This window comes from Salmo salar, chromosome 12 (assembly GCF_965601325.2).
Source record: "Salmo salar chromosome 12, fSalSal1, whole genome shotgun sequence".
In the NCBI taxonomy this organism is placed as follows: domain Eukaryota; kingdom Metazoa; phylum Chordata; class Actinopteri; order Salmoniformes; family Salmonidae; genus Salmo; species Salmo salar.
Genome location: NC_138302.1, coordinates 76,906,970 through 76,927,496, shown reverse-complemented (window position 1 = coordinate 76,927,496; position 20,527 = coordinate 76,906,970). Strand labels below are relative to the sequence as shown.

Sequence of the window (20,527 nt, the reverse complement as noted above, 5' to 3'; positions counted from 1 at the left end):
AGCATATTTCCCAACTCAATTCAGAAAAGGGTTGGCCATTCACCGGTGTGTTTGGGCATGACTAGAAACATGGCTCTTTCGAGACAGTGTACACTGAATGTACAAAACATTAAAGACACCTTCCTAATATTGAGTTGCCCCCAGAAGACTCAATGTCATGGCATGGACTCTACAAGGTGTCGAAAGTGTTCCATAGGGATGCTTCCCACAGCTGTGTCAAATTGGCTGGAGGACCATTTTTGACACACAAGGGAAACTGTTGAGCATGAAAAACTTTGTTTATTTCCCTTGGGAGAAAACATTTTCTCTAGCCTTTCCATGACCATGTCGACTATTCCCCACAAAGTACACTCATTGAGAATTAGTAGATTTTAAGTAGTACTCCTCAAACCCAAGGGTACCTGCAGCTACTGGTTCAGTAGTACCCTAGCTGATTATACACACAAATCGTGGAGTTGCGTTTAGCCGGCTAGGTAGTATCCCTGCGGTAGCCCATCGTTCCTGAATTGTTATTCTCATCTCATTTCCCCCATCGTTCATCAACATGTTTCAATTTGCATGATAAGTAAACAATGTTTTGAATATCTTTATTTACCAAAATGATTCATAAGCGGTCTGGATATATGGATATGGCCTAATTTGCAAAGTGAAATTGCAAAATTAGGTATATCTATTTCAATAACCCACAACTGAAACGTGCAGCACTTTGAGTGAATAAAATTGACATCTATTGATTTGTAGTTTGTAGCCACTCCCCTACAATGTATAGAATACTTTTGCTCCAACTTATGATCCACCAGCAGACACTGTATTTGGTGTTTGTACCCTTCCTTAAGACCATGACAGAATGAATAACAAGGAATTTAGTACAAATAGCCATTTTAATAACGACTTGGAAAAAAGCATAACATAAAGAGTACACGCATGCAGGGTATGCATGAGCCACACCTTCAAAACGAAGTTTCTTCAAATCTTGCACTATTACACAGAATGTAGACGATTTTGTATGTATTTTTTTTTTTTTTTACTTTATATGATAAAATGAACTTTGATTAGTTACACACTTTAAAAAAATATTCCCCTAATACTATGCAGTAGTACTGAATATGACAATGACAAATTGCTTCCTGATGTCAGTCTCCAATCAAATTAAGTATTTTAACCATCTGATCAAGGAAAGTGAATTTAAATAACATAATTCATTACATGAAAAGTTGGCTCATGCTCTCAAATTCACTTACATAAATCTCAATATTCTTTAAGATTTGAAAATTTACTCCAGATTAAATGTGGAGAAATCTATATTTTTTTTTATACAAGGAATGTGTCAAGCTAAAACATGAGAAAGTGGATTGGGATGAAATGTTAAAATGAAAAGACAAGTCACTTTGATTGTATGTTAGATCTCTGCATATACACAAGTGTGTGAGGGAAATTGCGAAATTTTACAGTTTTTGAAGAGGACTTTCTACACAATGGTGTTTAGAAGTTGGGTTCACAGAAATGTAACAGTTCAAAGTACAGTAAATTGACATGAACTGATAACTGTCACATCCCTATCCTACAGAGAAGAATTCTAAAACCCCAAACAGGGGGAAAACGATGCGAAAGAGAGCATGGCTAGAGGCAGAGCACTGCAGTCTTCAGAGCTACAGTTAAACTTCCACTGCTGGGCAATAGTGAGCTCACTTCCTCTCCCTCAGGGACTTGCGGGCTGCTGGCTTGGCCTTCACTGCAGATTTGGCTGCTTCCTTCTTCGCAGGTGGTGACTTTTTGGGCGCTGGACGCTTTGATGCCCTGCTTGTCAGCTTTTTGACAATGGGGGTTTTGGGCTTGCTCGCTGGAGCAGCTTTCTTGACTGGTGTGGGTGCCGCCTTAGCTGGTGGGGGTGTCTTCTTTGAGGCTACAGCTTTACTGGCAGCTGCAGGTTTCTTAACCGGGGGCACTGGTTTGTTTGTTGGTGGCACTGGTTTCCTTGCTGGGGGAGCAGACTTCTTGGCTGGTGGTGCTGCTTTCTTAGCTTGGGGTGCTGGTTTCTTGACTGGCGGTGCAGATCTCTTAGCAGGGGCAGCTCTTTTCTTGCCCTTAGCCATTGACTGACTTGCCGGCTGTGACTTCTTGCTGGGGGGAGGGCGACGTGCTTTAGGTGGTGGCCGCTTCACAGCTTTCCTAAGGATCGTATTGAACAAATACACTGTTAGCAGTGAACCATTTGAAACCCCACTATTTTCATTGGATTTCAGCAATTTGACCTTGGACTCACCTCTTAGGAGGGGGTTCATCATCTGACTCCTCATCCTCCTCAGACGACTCCTCTTCCTCCTCATCAGAGTCCTCCTCATCAGACGAGTCAACCATCTTTCTGCGTTTAGCCTTCTCTGCCATTTTCTGCTCTTTCACTTTCTGTTTTTCTGGGAACAGAATGGCTGGGCTGTGGAATAAGAAAATAAAATCTGATCTCTAATCTGAGCCCCCAAAAATAAATAAAAGGTATTGCAAGAGTGCGGGAATTTCTGTTATTACTACCAGACTGTTGAAATATTCAGTACATCAGAGGTTCAGTAAACATGAATGAAAAGTGACATGATTAGTAGTGTAGTCAGCATCTTTCTAAACAGAGAATACTGCTCCTGGTATAGCACACATTTGTGCAATTATGTACAGAGGGCAGCTTCTACACCTGCATTACTTGCTGTTTGGGGTTTTAGGGTGGGTTTCTGTACAGCACTTTGAGATATCAGCTGATGTAAGAAGGGCTATATAAATAAATTTGATGAACTTCACAGTGTAATCTTCCAAGAGTAGAGTTCTACCTGGGGTGGTAAGGGTAGCAGAGCTGGTAGGTCCCATTTAGCCCATTCCCAGTGATCTGTTCCATCCAGCCCATCATTTTACACTTCTGCAGTGTCCTCTTCAGGCTGTTCACTGAGGGAAGAGAAGTGCCCAGTGTCAATAAAGAATCTTAACATCGCTGATTCTTCCCAGCTAATGAGAGCTCCTGCAGTTTCAGGTAGGTATTCACACATTGTCAAAGCAGTGGTTCAGTTAGGAGAGTAAGGGAACAGGTCTTACCCACACGGTACTCCATGCTGTCCTTGTTTGTCTCTAACAGGAATTTGCGGAGTGTGGTGGTGCTGCAAGTCTTGGGTTCATTCATGGCCACGATGGCTGTCATGATAGCGTCCTCCAGGGGCCCACCTTTAAGCAGGAACTTGCCCCCTTCCCGCTTCAGCTGTGAGAGGGTAAGAGAGAGTCTGAGAGAAACACCTCAAAGCAAAGATCTAACATTATAGATGCCAAAGGCCTTTATGGAGTAGACTGAATTGTGCATTCCTTTAGTACAAGACTAACCTGGAATGTTCCAGAGGCACCTTTTCCAGTGATCTGCTCCAGTTGACCCTTGTCCACAGCTCTCACCAGGCCACTCTTTAGGATATCCGGCCTAGGAATGAGTCGGTGACTGCATTGAGAACCCTATTTTAACCTACACAACTTTGATGGACATCCCACAGTTCAAAACATAGTGGGTTCCTTATTTTCAGACTCCATTAAACATACTGTAGATTTGGGTTGCGCAGAAGTTTGCATTACCATGTCAGGTACAACGTCAAGTTAGCATGTGTTTACGTATTCAGAGAATAACAGGACCCGATCACTGAACCCATTCCCAATCAAATATGACAATAAAAAGGTATTTACCGATGCTCCACGTTGAGTTGAGGGAAGTGCTGCTCCACATATTTCTTGATCAGAATGTAAGACGCCTCTTTGGGTTCACATAGCCGTGTGATGATCAGGGGCAGAGCATCCCCAAGGGTCTCTGCCTTCAACCCAGGAGCTACTGCCATCGGCTTCTAGCACCAAACCATCAGAATCACAGTCAAACTCAGTTGGTAGAGCATGGCACTTGCAACGCCAGGATAGTTGGTTCGGTTTCCGGGACCACCCATACAGAAAATGTATGCAAGCATGACTAAGTCGCTTTGGATAAAAGTGTCTGCTAAATGGCATATGTACCTACATTATATAGGTATGCACTGTATATTTTATTTAAATTATGTCTCTTAAAAGCCAAATGGGACAATCACATAATGGTACATTGCTATTGTTTAAGTTTGTAGATAGGTGACTGAAAATACCTACCCCTTTAGCAGTGGATTTATTAGGGGGCTGCTTCCCAATGGTAAAGCTTCCAGAAAGGCCTTTACCCTTCAGCTGTGAGAGTGAATAGGAGGTAAAGGAACATGAGTATGCAGGCCGATAAAGCACCAGACACACAGGGTATAGGGCACCACAACATGTAACCCACAGGTCAAACACTAGGATAGGCTGCCGCCTAACATTTGCAATTCATGTTAATTCACTGTTAGCTGTGGTCAGGGAAAAGGACTTCGCACCTGTTTGATGGTGCCCTTCTCCAGCTGCCTCTTGAGAGCCTTCTTGAGAAGGAATTTCCTCTTGTCCAACTCCAGGTTAGGGTATTTCTTCACAATGTACTTCATGACAGAATGGGCTGAGGCCCCAGTCTTCTCCTTGCAGGACTGCAGAGAGGAAATATGATAAGTTGCAGGTGCAGCATTCGTGGGGAGTAAGGGATAACAACATAATAAGTAATGATGCACCGATATGACATTTTTGGCCGATACTGATATCCGATATTTTCTAAAATAACCCTAAATTTATAAGACAGTTCTTAATTGATTAATGGTGGTCGGACCCATCTATGTGAAGCTAGCCACAATAAGGATTAGCCACAATAGTGGACTTTGCGGTTAGCCTTCAAAATAAACGTATAGCATAATTCTACTATTTGTATTAATTTGCATCACTGTCAATAACATACTTTTATGTGTTAGTTTGAAGGCAAACTCCACTATTGTGCCTAATCCTTACCATGGCTAGCTTCACAAAACATAACCCGGTCCGGTCGAGCCTCACTAGCCAGATGAAGCTAGCTGGCTGCTTATAACATTATAAGTAGCTGGCTAGCTCTTTAGTTTCATGAATTGAATTCAATAGGCGAACAACAAGTGGCAACCTAGCTAATACTTACAAGGATTCCTAAATCATTGCTAAGAATAATGAATATGACTGCAGTTTCTACTGGTCATTGCTTTCAGACTGGTTGTATTGGTGCTAGCTAGGTAGCTACCCCAGAAGTTGCGGTCGAACAAATTATGCTTTATTACCAAAGCGTTATTATCAACACATCGTTTGTGGTCGGTGTTTGCAGACTTTTTTGTACAGCTTTGACAGTGCTACTGTATCGTTTTTGACAGGCAAAGACCCAAATGGCGTTCCATAGCATGTATGTCATGAAGCTAATAGCAGTGATGCTATTACTGTGTAACTCCGGAAGGCCAACATCTGAAAAATAGCGCACTTGGTAGTGTGTACCGGTGCTCGACCAGTTGGTGAAAGCCAACATCACCCATAACAGAGAACGGTTGATTGTCAAGGGCTATGTATTCCATTATCTTGGCTTTAATGGATTTCGCCTTTGAGTTGTCTCGCAAAAATGTTCTTACTCTTTCAAATAACTGCTTGGCTTGTTGCCTGCTCGATCCACACAGCAGACATTGTGGGCTAGGTTAGGAATGCTGTGTTGCACGTGTAGCGCAAAATTTTACATGGCGTCATTACATCATGTACCTACGTTATATAGGTATGCACGGTAGCTTTGACATCGGCATTAAACTAGACATCGGGCTGATACCGATGTTGGCATTTTTAGCTAATATGAGCCTATTCTGATATGTTCACCGATATATTGTGCATCCCTAGTAGTAAGTGTGTTGTGTACAGACCTCAATAGCCTCAATGAGGATGTCGTCCATCCTAGGCGGCTGCATGGTGGAGGTGCTCTTATTAGTGAGCGTTGCACGTTTGCTGGCAGACATGGTGGCCCAGGCAGGAATGGTCCTTTTAATGGGCTTCTTGACTTTCTCTTTTACTCCATCTTTCTCTCTGCAGCCAAACCACAAGACAGCAATCACGAAAATGTGAAATTAAACATTTATCGAAATAGATATGAATGCAACATTTGCAGGGTTTGAGCACAAGCAACTCACTCCTTCTCAGCCTCTTCCCCCTCAGCCTTCTTCTCCTCAGTCTTCTTTCCAGTCGATTCATCAGGTTTCTCACCATTCTCTTTTGGGTCTCCTTCACCTGTGCCCTCACCTTCTCCTTGACCCTCCCCCTTCTTGGCTACTGGGGCTGCGGATGCTACCTCCTGCTCCTCCTCAACAGAGGCAGATTCCTCAGAGCTGGCATCAGGCTCTGAAGAGAAATGTGGAAGGATGAAGACAAGAGTGAACATGTAAATTCAGCAAGTAGATGTAAAACTGTATTTACATGCCACTCAACAACAAGAACTCTGAACAATGTCTGATTCCACAGTTTCCTAAAATAACCACTAATAGGGGGCAAGACCTAGATTCACCAGAATTCCAATCAGGTCCTGTCAAGTGGTGACTATTCACTCATAGTCTGTCAATGCTGGGTACCAATCTGAATCCCAAAGCATGGTTTCTGTTCATGTCGAGGGTCTTGAACTCACCTCCATCTGGTGCAGCCGAGGGGGGTGTCTCCTGGGGTGGAGTCCCAGCTGCACGACGTATAGGCATGACTCCAAACTGTTGACCATAGAGATGCAAAATTATAAATTAAAACATTCTCAGCACTGACAGATAAATTATGCATTACCGATCATAATAAAGTTATTGGATCTAAAGCAACTTAGCATCACCCAATGGTAACATCATGCAGTCACCCACTGCTTCTGTATGTGCGAGGAAACGTCAATCATGGCCTCATTCATCAAATGCAAGATACTGCTCTTTGCAAAGTACATTATCGTCAAACATCGATAAAACCACAAGGAGTGTGCACTTTTCTATAATGTTTTGGAATGCTGGGGGCGTGTAAATAGTTATAAAAAAATTATATCGTTGAAGATGCACGTCTTCCAGTAAAAATTCAAATATGGCCATTTTGTCCATTGATTTAGGCCACCCCACACCGTAATGGCGCTGCATAGAGCGGATGGTAAATGCACCGAAGTTGCATTGGTAAATAAGAAAACGGCGCATGCATTTTTGCAAGAGGTCTATTGTAGAACGCTTTTTGCAGGGACTAACCATGAACAATTGTTTATATTCTTACCTTTAGACTTTCTATAAAGATGTTGAAATAAAAATTGCTTCGCTCTCCTTTCCTTCGTTTTTTTTGTTACCGTGCCCCTCCCCCTTGAACGTATACGTAGCAACCTCGTGGGTGTGGTGTCACGTTGGGTGTGTTCTTTGTTGGTTCTTGCTGTGTAGAATCCTTGGGACGTCCAACTATGACGTCACCCCATTGAATTTAACATTTATAAAACTGTTACGGTAAGGGTTTTGGTTAAGGTAGGGGTTAAGGTTAGGGTCAATGACTGGACAAAGCCATCGACCTCGTGACACCGTTCATTCCTATGTGAAGACTCAATAGGCATTGAAGCCAAATTAAGTCTGTTAAAACAAGTATGGGCAACTGCATACTTGGGAGTTTGTCTGAAAGTGGGCTTGCAAAATAAGTGGGTGAATCGGGATGTAATTAAAAAATATATATATATTTAACCACATTAGTCATATTCTATTAAGGTATCTTTACTTCTACTCTTGTATGACAATTGGGTACTTATTTCACCACTGAGTACCGTATGAAGATCTGCATGCTTACCAGACGAAACAGTTCGTGCATATATTATGACAACATTGGACTACAGAAAGCGTTTTTTCGGCTGTTGGGGCACACAAAATGTTTGAGTAAAGTCGACGTCGGTAGCCGAAGTCTACGCCCCCCACGTCTGCGATTGGTCAACAGTAGAGGGATTCTTCCATGAAGTGCCCATTGTCATTTAACGATAGGACTCGTCCTCATGCAAATTTAGACTTAGATCTCCTTGGCAAAAACGTAAAAATCAATGACAGTTTTCTCGAGTTATCTTGCGTTAATTCTGACTATTTTGAGGAAGCGCATACGGGCTACGCGTTTTAAAATTGACAAAAACAGTACTATTGCCGCTTTTATCTTGTATTTCAAGTGAAGGTCATTTAAGCACACTTTTTGGTTAGAAATGAATGAAGCATGTTGACGCTTTATTATTAGGCGATGTCATGGCGACATTGGTTAGCTAAACTCAAGGGTAGAAACAACGGGTCATCTCGTGCCGAACTGCGCATGTGCAAACCGTCAGTTACTCCTTCACTATACATTTTTTGTGAAAATGAAAACGTGTCAGTTTCACGAGGTTGAAGTAAAAACATGTTAAACTACATTAGACATTGACTAGAATCTAGGTTGTGCCTTTAGATTTCGATTTTTCACTTCTCTCAAACCCAAAACCCTGGCCTTGGTTTGTTTCGCAAGCGTTCCTGGATGTTGCGCCTCTGGGTTTTGAAACTGTGGTTAAGGCAAAAATATTTAAGCAATAAGGACCGAAGGGGTGTGGTATATGGCCAATATACCACGACTAAGGGCTGTTCCTTAGCATGACCAACGTCGAGTGCCTGGACACAGCCCTTAACTGTGGTATATTGGCCATATATCACAAACCCCAGAGGTGCCTTATTGCTATTATAAACCTTTTACCAATGGAATTCGAGCAGTAAAAACAAGTGTTTTGTTATACGGTCTGATATACCACGGATGTCAGCCAATCAGCATTCAGGGCTCAAAACACCCAGTTTATAATTATAACTGACCCTTTCGTCCCAAGGATCCCAAATAGCACTAAAATAGTTATTTAAATCAGCGGAGAACTGCCCCCTCTCATTGAAGCCACGAAAGGCCGACTGCTGTACTGTAGGCATTGTTTGCAGAAAACAGGACACCCCACTATAGTGAGTGGGGAAATGGCAATATTGGTGTTCAATCGTCGTGTAAATACAATTTTTTTCCAAAGACAATCATGGTACCAATTATTGCTTCTATTACACCAGATGCATGTCCTTGAACCAATTTTTATTTTAAATCACACACAGAAGAGGTACTGGGGCGGCAGGTAGCCTAGTAACCGAAAGGTTGCTAGATCGAATCCCCGAGCTGACACGGTCGTTCTGCCCCTGAACAAGGCAGTTAACCCACTGTTCCTAGAATGTCATTGGAATTTGGTCTTAACTGAATTGCCTAGTTAAATAAAAGGTTAAATGAAATAATTTAGTAGCAAATGGCAGCCTGCAGTACCCCGGTCATCCTTCAACTTGAAATACTCAAGGAGAGGGGGCAGCACTAAGCTAGCCTGCAACGTCACTTCCTGGAGTTGTTCAAACTGCGAAACCTGGAACACCACTTGTGGATCTGGAAAGCATAGACAAATTCTGAAGGTGCTGGTGTGTTCCAGCAAGGTAGTCACACTGTACCGATGATCAGATCTCAAAAGACCTGGAGAAGTGGGAAACATCTCGGGAACCACATGCAATCCTCTGACAACCAGGAATGCAACTAGAGCATTTGAGGGATTGTCGCAGGGCACGAGGTGCTGAATTACAATCTAAAAATCACCTTGTATTCATCCCAAATAATTACTCATATCTGAATGTGGTCAAGGTCAGAAAATCTCTGCAGCATCTCGCTCTGGTCGATCCCCTCAAACTGCATTACTTGCGTTCCATCCTGTGTAAAGTCTGGATATTCCATGCTATGTAACCACTTGATGACTTCGTCACTCACTGAACGAGGCAGCAATTTATATACGTTTCAGTACCTGCTAGAATGTGTAACTTTACCGAAGCACCAGGTGCTTCCTGAGACAAACACTTATCCAGGTGTGGCGATCTCAAATATTCTTCTGTAACTGTAAAAGCCTTGGTTTAATGCATGTTAACATTAGAAGCCTACTCCCTAAGTTTGTTTTACTCACTGCTTTAGCAAACTCTGCCAACCCGGATGTCTTAGCCGTGTCTGAGTCCTGGCTTCGGAAAACCACCAAAAACCCTGAAATCTCCATCGCTAACTATAACATTTTCCGCCAAGATAGAACTGCCAAAGGGGGCGGTGTTGCAATCTACTGCAAAGATAGTAATACAGAACTCTGCAGGCTATACAAGTCTGTACCCAAACAATTCGAGCTTCTACTTCCAAAAATTCACCTTTCCAGAAACAAGTCTCTCACTGTTGCCGCTTGCTATAGACCCCCCTCTGCCCCCAGCTGTGCCCTCGATACCATATGTGAATTGATTGCCCCCCCATCTATCTTCAGAGCTCGTGCTACTAGGTGACCTAAACTGGGACATGCTTAACACCCCGGCCATCCTACAATCTAAGCTTGATGCCCTCAATCTCACACAAATTAGCCATGAACCTACCAGGTACAACCCCAAATCCATAAACACGGGCACCCTCATAGATGTCATCCTAACTAACTTGCCCTCCAAATACACCTCTGCTGTTTTCAATCAAGATCTCAGCGATCACTGCCTCATTGCCTGCATCCGTAATGGGTCTGCGACCAAACGACCAACCCTCATCACTGTCAAACGCTCCCTGAAACACTTCTGCGAGCAGGCCTTTCTAATCAACCTGGCCGGGGTATCCTGGAAAGACATTGACCTCATCCCGTCAGTTGATGATGCCTGGCTATTCTTTAAAAGTGCCTTCCTCACCATCTTAAATAAGCATGTCCCACTCTAAAAATGTATAACTAGGAATAGATATAGTCCTTGGTTCACTCCAGACCTGTCTGCCCTTTACCAGCACAAAAACATCCTGTGGCGTTCTGCATTAGCATCCAATAGCCCCTGTGATATGCAACTTTTCAGGGAAGTTAGGAACAAATATGCACATGCAGTTAGAAAAGCTAAGGCTAGCTTTTTCAAATAGAAATTTACATCCTGTAGTACTAACTCAAAAAAGTTCTGGGACACTAAAGTCCATGGAGAATAAGAGCACCTCCTCCCTGCTGCCCACTGCCCTGAGGCTAGGAAACACTTACCACTGATAAATCCACTATAATTGAGAATTTCAATAAGCATTTATCTACGGCTGGCCATGCTTTCCACCTGGCTACCCCTACCCCGGTCAACTGCCCGGCACCCTCCACAGCAACCCACCAAAGCCCGAACATTTCTCCTTCACCCAAATCCAGATAGATGACGTTCTGAAAGAGCTGCAACATCTGGACCCATACAAATCAGCCAGGCTTAACAATCTGGACCCTCTCTAAAATTATCTGCCGAAATTGTTGCAACCCCTTTTACTAGCCTGTTCAACCTCTCTTTCGTATCGTCTGAGATTCCCAAAGATTGGAAAGCTGCCACGGTCATCCCCCTCTTCAAAGGGGGTGACACTAGACCCAAACCGCTACAGACCTATATCTATCCTACCCTGTCTTTCTAAGGTCTTCGAAAGCCAAGTTAACAAACAGATTACCGACCATTTCGAATCCCACTGCACCTTCTCCGCTATGCAATCTGGTTTCGGAGCTGGCATGGGTGCACCTCAGCCACGCTCAAGGTCCTAAACGTCATCATAACCGCCATCGATAAGAGACATTACTGTGCAGCCGTATTCATCGACCTGGCCAAGGCTTTCGACTCTGTCAATCACCACATTCTTATTGGCAGACTTGACAGCCTTGGTTTCTCAAATGATTGCCTCGCCTGGTTTACCAACTACTTCTCTGATAGAGTTCAGTGTGTCAAATCGGAGGGCCTGTTGTCCGGACCTCTGGCAGTCTCTATGGGTGTGCCACAGGGTTCAATTCTTGGGCCGACTCTCTTCTCTGTATACATCAATGATGTTGCTCTTGCTGCTGGTGATTCTCTGATCCACCTCTACGCAGACGACACCATTCTGTATACTTCTGGCCCCTCTTTGGACACTGTGTTAATAACTAACCTCCAGACGAGCTTCAATGCCATACAACTCTCCTTCTGTGGCCTCCAACTGCTCTTAAACGCAAGTAAAACTAAATGCATGCTATTCAATCGATCACTGCCCGCACCTGCTCGCCCGTCCAGCATCACTACTCTGGACGGTTCTGACTTAGAATACGTGGACAACTACAAATACCTGGGTGTCTGGTTAGACTGTCAACTCTCCTTCCAGACTCACATTAAGCATCTCCAATCCAAAATTAAATCTAGAATCGGCTTCCTATATCGCAACAAAGCATTCTTCACTCATGCTGCCAAACATACCCTCGTAAAACTGACCATCCTACCGATCCTCAACTTCGGTGATGTCATCTATAAAATAGCCTCCAACACTCTACTCAACAAACTGGATGCAGTCTATCACAGTGCCATCCGTTTTGTCACCAAAGCCCCATACACTACCCACCATTGTGACCTGTACACTCTCGTTGGTTGGCCCTCGCTTCATACTCGTCGCCAAACCCACTGGCTACAGGTTATCTACAAGTCTCTGCTAGGTAAAGCCCCACCTTGTCTCAGCTCACTGGTCACCATAGCAGCACGCGCTCCAGCAGGTATATCTCACTGGTCACCCCCAAAGCCAATTCCTCCTTTGGTCATCTTTCCTTCCAGTTCTCTGCTGCCAATGACTGGAACGAATTGCAAAAATCTCTGAAGCTGGAGACTTCTATCTCCCTCACCAGCTTTAAGCTTCAGCTGTCAGAGCAGCTCACAGATCACTGCACCTGTACATAGCCCATCTGTAAACAGCCCATCTATCTACCTACCTCATCCCCATACTGTATTTATTTATCTTGCTCCTTTGCACCCCAGCATCTCTACTTGTACAGATCAAGGCGGTGACCCGATCCTGTAGGTTCATGCTCTACAACATTCGCAGAGTACGACCCTGCCTCACACAGGAAGTGGCGCAGGTCCTAATCCAGGCACTTGTCATCTCCCGTCTGGATTACTGCAACTCGCTGTTGGCGGGGCTCCCTGCCTGTGCCATTAAACCCCTACAACTCATCCAGAACGCCGCAGCCCGTCTGGTGTTCAACCTTCCCAAGTTCTCTCACGTCACCCCGCTCCTCCGCTCTCTCCACTGGCTTCCAGTTGAAGCTCGCATCCGCTACAAGACCATGGTGCTTGCCTACGGAGCCGTGAGGGGAACGGCACCTCCGTACCTTCAGGCTCTGATCAGTCCCTACACCCAAACGAGGGCACTGCGCTCATCCACCGCTGGCCTGCTGGCCCCCCTACCTCTGAGGAAGCACAGTTCCCGCTCAGCCCGGTCAAAACTGTTCGCTGCTCTGGCACCCCTATGGTGGAACAAGCTCCCTCACGACGCCAGGACAGCGGAGTCAATCACCACCTTCCGGAGACACCTGAAACCCCACCTCTTTAAGGAATACCTAGGATAGGATAAAGTAATCCTTCTACCCCCCCCCCCCCCCTAAAAGATTTAGATGCACTATTGTAAAGTGGCTGTTCCACTGGATATCATAAGGTGAATGCACCAATTTGTAAGTCGCTCTGGATAAGAGCATCTGCTAAATGACTTAAATGTAAATTGATCTTCTGCACATCTACCATTCCAGTGTTTAATTGCTATATTGCAATTACTTCGCCACCATGGCCTATTTATTGCCTTAACTTACCTCATTTGCACTCCCTGTATATAGACTTTGTTCTCTTTTGTTCTACTGTATTCTTGACTGTATGTTTTGTTTATTCCATGTGTAACTCTGTGTCGAATTGCTATGCTTTATCTTGGCCAGGTCGCAGTTGCAAATGAGAACTTGTTCTCAACTTGCCTACCTGGTTAAATAAAGGTGAAATAAAAATAAATAAATAAATTCTGTTTAGAATGACTAAATGCGACGACATGGATCGTAAGACTAACTGCTGGAACGCACCCAACGAGTACTTATTTTGAATGTAAGGTGATTCATAAACCAGTGATTTTGCAGTGCTGTACTCAACCCAATCCCATTGAATGCCAATGTTGGAAAATGATTTGTAACATCTGAAAGTAAGGTAGCAATTCTAATAGAAATGCTGCAGTATATTATCTGGGATCTCTTCTCCCAGATTTGTTTACCAGGCACTAGCCAGAACTGTTCCGACCCAGTAAATACATCTGAACCTTTCAGGTCGAAACGCACAGCGGCCAGAATGTGGACAGCACGTAGAAGGGGCGTGATATGGCTGGGAAAACGTACCTCATCCAGGGATGGAAGATGTTGCTGTACTCCTAATTATCCCATTATCTAAAATGTTAAATTAAAGACCGAAATACTGCTCGTTTTTAATTAAACTGCCCTTTCGTCCTTATGCTTACAGCAGAAGCTATAGCAGCCATTTTGGAATGGCATGCAGAATATGGCATTCAACAACAAAGGAAACGGATTGGCTGACTATCCTTTGTTGTTCAACGCGACGTGCCATTCCAAAATGGCTACGGCATTCCGACCTGAGAGATTCAGACACGTCACCAGGACTATAAAACTGAAGCATCCGTTTAGAACGTTCTCACCACCAAATATGATAGTGAGAGGATGTCCAGCGGCGGGTAGTGGGAGGGGATGGAATTAGTTTGTGCACTTCAGGGGCATTCCCTAACGGAAATATGCAAATACATGCTACAACGCGCCAATACTATCTCGCTAGCTGGTGCGTGACTTGCCTAACTTCTTGCTTGTTCTGCCCACTATGCTTAATTTGCTCACTGTAAACGACGCAGATTAACTATATTGGGTTAGTTATACATCTCTTTGGTTCAGATATATTTTCTGCCTGAATTCCAGGTCAAACAGTTCTCGCTAACCAGGCACCAACCTTTGTCCTGCAGAAGTCACTGTGGACTACAGTGTAGGCCTACTTGATTGTAGCTGGATAAGGTTAACTCAGAGATAGTTAAAGGACTCAACATTATATCTGTCCCATTATGGCTTCTGAGAGCATGGGCAGCGCAATTGAGGCCTTCTCCATTTTGAAGTAGTCCATTTTAATCTACTACTTCTATGAGTTGGTAAACACATTGAAAGGGTGCATACTGCCACCTAGAATGTGTTGTTTGAACAGGTATAAATCCAAGGTTGGCGATTTACTGCCAATGTTTGCTCATAAATATAATTCATTGGCTGATCGCACCTGATGACCTGGATGGAATTATCTGATCCTTCCTTAACCCATAGGAAATCAGCACAGAGTTGACCACTTCAAAATGGTGTAAGTCCTCAATGGCGCTGCCAATGCTAAAACAGACTTCTGGGCACTAGTGGGCTAACCCTAGTCTATGGGCTAACCCTAGTCTCTCCAAGATTAGGTCATCCCATACCTGCAGCTACCAACGAAATCCTATCCATTAAGTATTTGTTATCAAAGCGGTTTGAATATTTCATTTTCCCAATGGTCTCCGTCAGCTCCATTATAGATTTCAAATACCATTACTGGTTTCCAGTCTGTCAAAATTAGAAATCATCTGAAATGTGATCAAAGGCAATGGTAGACACAGACTTACATTTCTGCAGACTGTATGTGAATAGCCTCTGCAGAGGTTCTCTCTCATCCACTACAGTGGAGTGTAACTTCAGTTCAGTAACTACACATGAATCAGAGATCACATGAGCATTACATAGGAATGCTGGCAAACATCATAAGGCTATTTAAGACATGCAAGATATGACTTGTCCTACCACAATCATGCCCCATCTTACATCGTGCTCAGCTAGTTCATTACAATATTTCCTCACTCTAATACAGGGTGTCAATCCCCGTTGAGGAAAAATTACTGTCGCTAATTCGCTTTTCAACCAAGGTGCATGAATGGAGAAAACTGGCAACTCTTATTAGAAAAGGTTCAATAATAGATGCTAATTGTTCTAGTTAACTTCATTGGTCCTCCAAGAGTTGCTTATATACACAAAAGTATGTGGACACCCCTTCAAATGAGTGGATTCTGCTTTTTCAGCCACACCATTTGCTGACAGGTGTATAAAAGAGTACACAGCCATGCAATCTCCATAGACAAACAATGACAGTAGAACACCCTTCCTGAAGAGCTAGTGACATTCAACGTGGCACTGTCATAGGACGCCACCTTTCCAACAAGTCAGTTCGTCAAATTTCTGCCCTGCTAGAGCTGCTCATCAACTGTAAGTGCTGTTATTGTGAAGTGGAAATGTCTAGGAGCAACAACGGCTCAGCCGCAAAGTGGTAGGCCACACAAGCTACCTGCCGTATGCATAATGCCAACTATAAAGTTTGGTGGAGGAGGAATAATGGTCTGGGGCTGTTTTTCATGGTTCAGACTAGGCCCATTAGTTCCAGTGAAGGGAAATCTTAACACTACAGCATACCATGACATTCTAGACGATTCTGTGCTTCCGACTTTGTGGCATACAGTTTGGGGAAGGCCGTTTCCTGTTTCAGCATGACAATGCCCGCGTGCACAAAGCGAGGTCCATACAGAAATGGTTTGTCGAGATAGGTGTGGAAGAACTTGACTGGCCTGCACGGAGCCCTGACCTCAACCCCATTGAACACCTTTGGGATGAATTGGAACGTCGACTGCAAGCCAGGTCTAATCACCCAACATCAGTGACTGACCTCACTAATGCTCGTTGCTGAATGGAAGCAAGTCCCCACAGCAATGTCTCAACATCTAGTGGAAAGCCTTCCATCTTAGAAGAGTGGAGGCTGTTATAGCAACAAAGGGGGGCCCAACTCCATATTAATGCCCATGATTTTAGAATGAGATGCTCGACGAGCAGGTGTTCACATACTTTTGGTAATGTAGCTTTTACAATTCCTATACTGTAGTCTCATTTTAGAGATGGCACTTAACACGGGCACACTTAACACAAAATTCACTTTCAACTTCAGACTGCATTGCAAGCAATGTTAAAACCAAGTAAAAAATATATCTTCTTGTAGTGCAAACATCACCACTCAACAAAATAACCACCATTGATTGCATTTGCTATGTTTTTTAAATACCTTTTTTGTCTTTAATGTATTTACAAGCTTTTAATTTGCTCTGTAGATCTGAAGTATTACAAGCGCTTCATGTTCAGCAACCCTGGCATTTGCTTTTTAAACTTGCGTTTTGCTTATTTCATTTGAATGCATCTATTGTTCATTGTTGTTTATTTATGTTCATGTGATGTTCTTTTGTGGACTGATTTGCATTGCCTCTTGGGAAGTTTACATACATATCACATAGAGAGCAAGCCAAAGCAGAGGAAACACTTCCTGTGATTAATCACTGATAACCATTGACGTCTTATGACGTCAGTTGTCCCTGTGCATTCACTCTCTGCCTTCCCCTACATTCCAAAATAACTTTTTACCCTGTTTTCAACCAAACAACATGGAATCCAGGGAGGCTATTTATTTCACAATTATTATTGTTATTATAATTAATATTGTTATTTCTATTCATCATCAATGTTCTCCTCATTGTGAGCATCTGCAAATGTTAAATAAACGTCCATTTTTGCAGTCCTTAAAAAAATAATAAATTAAAGAGTTCGGAACCTATGTATCTTTAAGTCTCTTCTTAAAAAGTAACAAAAGAAAAGTAAGTTAAAATTTAAAACAAAAATATTTTCTATGTATAATACAGGTATTTAGTGCTTCCGCCATTAGAAGTCAAACTCAAAATGGCGGCATGTCTCAGAACCATACCGCAGAAAAAATTCCAGCCGTATACATGTCATTCTGCCCGCACGCATTTTGTAGGTTTGTCCTTTTGTTCTGCTACGAGGATGCAGTTATTCTATGTAGCAACAGCTGGCCTCTTGTCCTGGGGCTTGCAGCGGTCACCTGCTCCCTTGTCAATTATCCTCCGACTCTTCCTCGGCCTCCCTCAGCCAGGTGAAGAAAGCGGTTACAGACTTGAGAGCCACACCTTTGCCCAGCTGCTCCGCAGGGTCCTTGCTGGTCTCCCACTTGTAAAAAGCGTCCTCCGAGATGACGTCCTCGTCATACAGACAGTCAAAGAACATCCGGAGCAGGTCTGGAGAGACAGAGGGGAAAGGGCTATAATAACCAAATCCCATGGCTTAAAGCTAGAATCCTTAATTGAAACGATAAGTGGCTCCCCGTCTTTGTTTTGGTAAAAAGCTGAGGGATGGGCCTGGAGAAATGTAACCACTCAAATTCATAGACAGAGCTATGTATGCAAGGACTAACCATCAACTATCAACATTTGAGTGGTTAAATTCAAAGATTTAACCATGTTATATTTGTATTGTTTACAAACATTGGAGTAAAACAAGCTTATTTCGGGTTCTGATTGGGTACGACAATTAAACTAAGCTCATGAGGGATTTATAAGATATATTATTCAAGAATAACATTTTATTTAAATCATTCATTTATAATTCCAAAAATGTATGGAGCAACTAAGGATTCTAGCTTAAAATGAGTCTGTTTTAATAGTAAGTTTGTGAAGACATTTCTATATAATAGCAATGGCTGCATGAAATAAAACCATAAAAGGATGTCTTCAGGGCGGCAGGTAGCCGAGCATATAGAGCGTAGGATCAATAACCGAAAGGTTGCTGGTTCAGATACCTGAGCCGACAAGGTGTAAAATCTGTCGATGGGCCCTTGAGAAAAGGCACTTAACCCCAATTTGATCCAGGGGCGCCGTACTATTATGTCTGACCCTGTAAAACCAAACAATTTACTGCACTGATCTGATGTATGTGACAAAAAAACATTTTAGTTTTGTCAAGAATAAAAAAGTAAATGTAAAATGGTTCTGTGCAGGGCGGGAGACAGAACCGTGCTTATATCTTTATAGTGAATCTTCAGGTTTAACGTTCTAAGTGGGATGTTACTTACTAGGAGGCTGATCTAGTGTGACTATCAGCGCCTGAAGTGCATAAAGTGCTTGTAGCTGTCGCTCAGTGTCTGAGTTAAGGTACTTGAGTAATACGGGCAATCTCCTCTGAATGATGGCTACGTCCACTCGACAGGAAGTGCTTTCATCTACACAAGAAACAAAGATGGAGAAAATGATTGTGAACTGCTCTAGCTATATAATATATACAAAACAATGGACTGTCCCTAGCTAAACGAATGACAGCTTACCTTTCACCGCTGCCTTACACACAGCAGTCATCAGAGCTCTCAGGAACAGAGACGAGCTCATCTGAGATTCATCTAGATTTGCCTGGGATGTGGCGGACAACAGTGGAGCACAATGGAGCTCCGGTTAGACATGGGAAAGCTGCACGAAATCAGTGCCTGGATCTCTGACACTTCACTTGAAATATGCAACACTATGTATTTATAATCCAATATGTGTATGACAAAGCCAAACGTGGCTGTGCTGGGTTGTGTGGTGGGCTTTTAATGTTACAGTTCGTACCTCTACCCAGTCAAAGATCTGCTCATCACTGGCCATGTCCTCCAGCAGGAGTCTCTCCAGCTGCCGGTTGAGCAACTCGGGGGACAATTCCATCGCAGAGAGGGCTGCCTCAGGGCTGGAGCAGTCCGCCACTGTGAACTGGAGCTTCTGACAGGAGGAGGGGAGACGGAGAGGAGAGAAGGTTTAGGTTGCTGTGAAACCGTTTGTTGGGTGCCTCCATGCCGTAATACAAGGTGTCTATCTCACTAACCTGCTGTGAGATGAAATTCTGGACGTCCTCTTCCTCTGGCAGGAAGTCACTCCAGCTGAGGCCCGACTTTCTCCACAAAGTGCCTACTTTCCTATGGCTCTGTGTGGGAGACAGACAGGACAACATGTCAGAACCCTGGTATCCAATAGTTAATGGGTTTGCTGACTTGATATCTCACTCGCACCCTGACAAAAGTCATGCAAAAATATCCAACAGCTATATTAACAAGATGCTGTGTGATATTCTCTCTCAGGTCAGAAGAGCTAAAGGGTTAAAACATTCTTTCAGAAATATTAGAGGAGAAAATAACTAGAGGAGAAAAACACACACAATGTAACTTACCATTTGTTTGCATAGTATGTGCAGTATTTCAGAAAATAAGACCCCAGCTCTTCCAACAGGAAGTAAAGGTTTGCTTAATTCACTGTGGACAAAGAGAAAAGCATTAGATGTCTCCAGCGGTTCAATCCCGCCCAACTGTTTTCCTTCATATCACAGTTTACAGAAAGCAGGGAATGTAGGTGTGAGAGCCAACATCAACACTCCATAATGAAAGAACTGCGATAGCAACAAGCAGCAATCCTTGACAGAGGGAACGGAATGGGGTACATTTTACTCATCCTGTAGACTATGTGAGATCTGAATAAATGTGGGTTGCATGTGGACTTATCTGATAAGCTCTGTTAATGCAATAGTAACCCCCTCTTGATCCCCATAGCTTTACAGGGAGATAACAATACAATATTGTTGTGCTGTAGAGTAGCAGTGTTACCTAAAGAGCTCTCTCATAGAGAAGCCCCCGTCTCTCAGCACAGGGCTGAGCAGCTCGGCCAGATACAGCCAGATATGGGGAATGTCAATGGCCATGTCATCCGCCAGTTCAAGGGTGTCAGCAAACCTGAAGGAAACACAGATATTCTGATGAGACAGCCATTTTAGATACAGCACAGTTGTTAGATGACACAGCTTGAATGAGAGCAGATGGATATGTAGGTAGGC

At 43.5% G+C, this 20,527-nt stretch overlaps 2 protein-coding genes across 23 annotated transcripts in view; both read right to left on the bottom strand.

Moving 5' to 3' along the window:
- Positions 1–862: 862 nt before the first annotated feature.
- Positions 863–14,320, bottom strand: LOC106565886 (uncharacterized). Of its 2 annotated transcripts, none has more exons than XM_014133524.3 (12): positions 14,117–14,320; positions 6,560–6,635; positions 6,072–6,279; positions 5,808–5,967; positions 4,398–4,541; positions 4,144–4,215; positions 3,700–3,854; positions 3,352–3,442; positions 3,073–3,232; positions 2,814–2,925; positions 2,264–2,431; positions 863–2,169 (listed from the first exon to the last, which is right to left on the bottom strand). In XM_014133524.3, the coding sequence occupies exons 2-12, from the start codon at positions 6,624–6,626 to the stop codon at positions 1,686–1,688; spliced, it is 1,821 nt and encodes a 606-aa protein (XP_013988999.2). In that variant the 5' UTR covers positions 6,627–6,635; positions 14,117–14,320; the 3' UTR covers positions 863–1,685. The 2 variants fall into 2 exon arrangements, with proteins under 2 accessions (XP_013988999.2, XP_013988998.2); XM_014133523.3 differs by lacking the exon at positions 14,117–14,320 and adding an exon at positions 7,165–7,304.
- Positions 14,321–16,874: 2,554 nt separating this feature from the next.
- LOC106565887 (eukaryotic translation initiation factor 4 gamma 3) overlaps positions 16,875–20,527 on the bottom strand; it is a 59,249-nt gene continuing 55,596 nt past the window's right edge. For all 21 annotated transcript variants that reach the window (XM_014133528.3, XM_014133530.3, XM_014133525.3 and 18 more), the window contains 7 exons: positions 20,301–20,426; positions 19,871–19,952; positions 19,529–19,627; positions 19,279–19,425; positions 18,999–19,080; positions 18,750–18,896; positions 16,875–17,916 (listed from right to left, as the gene is read on the bottom strand). In XM_014133528.3, coding sequence (XP_013989003.2) covers positions 17,735–17,916; positions 18,750–18,896; positions 18,999–19,080; positions 19,279–19,425; positions 19,529–19,627; positions 19,871–19,952; positions 20,301–20,426 — 865 coding nt within the window. In that variant the 3' untranslated portion in view covers positions 16,875–17,734. The remainder of the gene's footprint in view (positions 17,917–18,749; positions 18,897–18,998; positions 19,081–19,278; positions 19,426–19,528; positions 19,628–19,870; positions 19,953–20,300; positions 20,427–20,527) is intronic.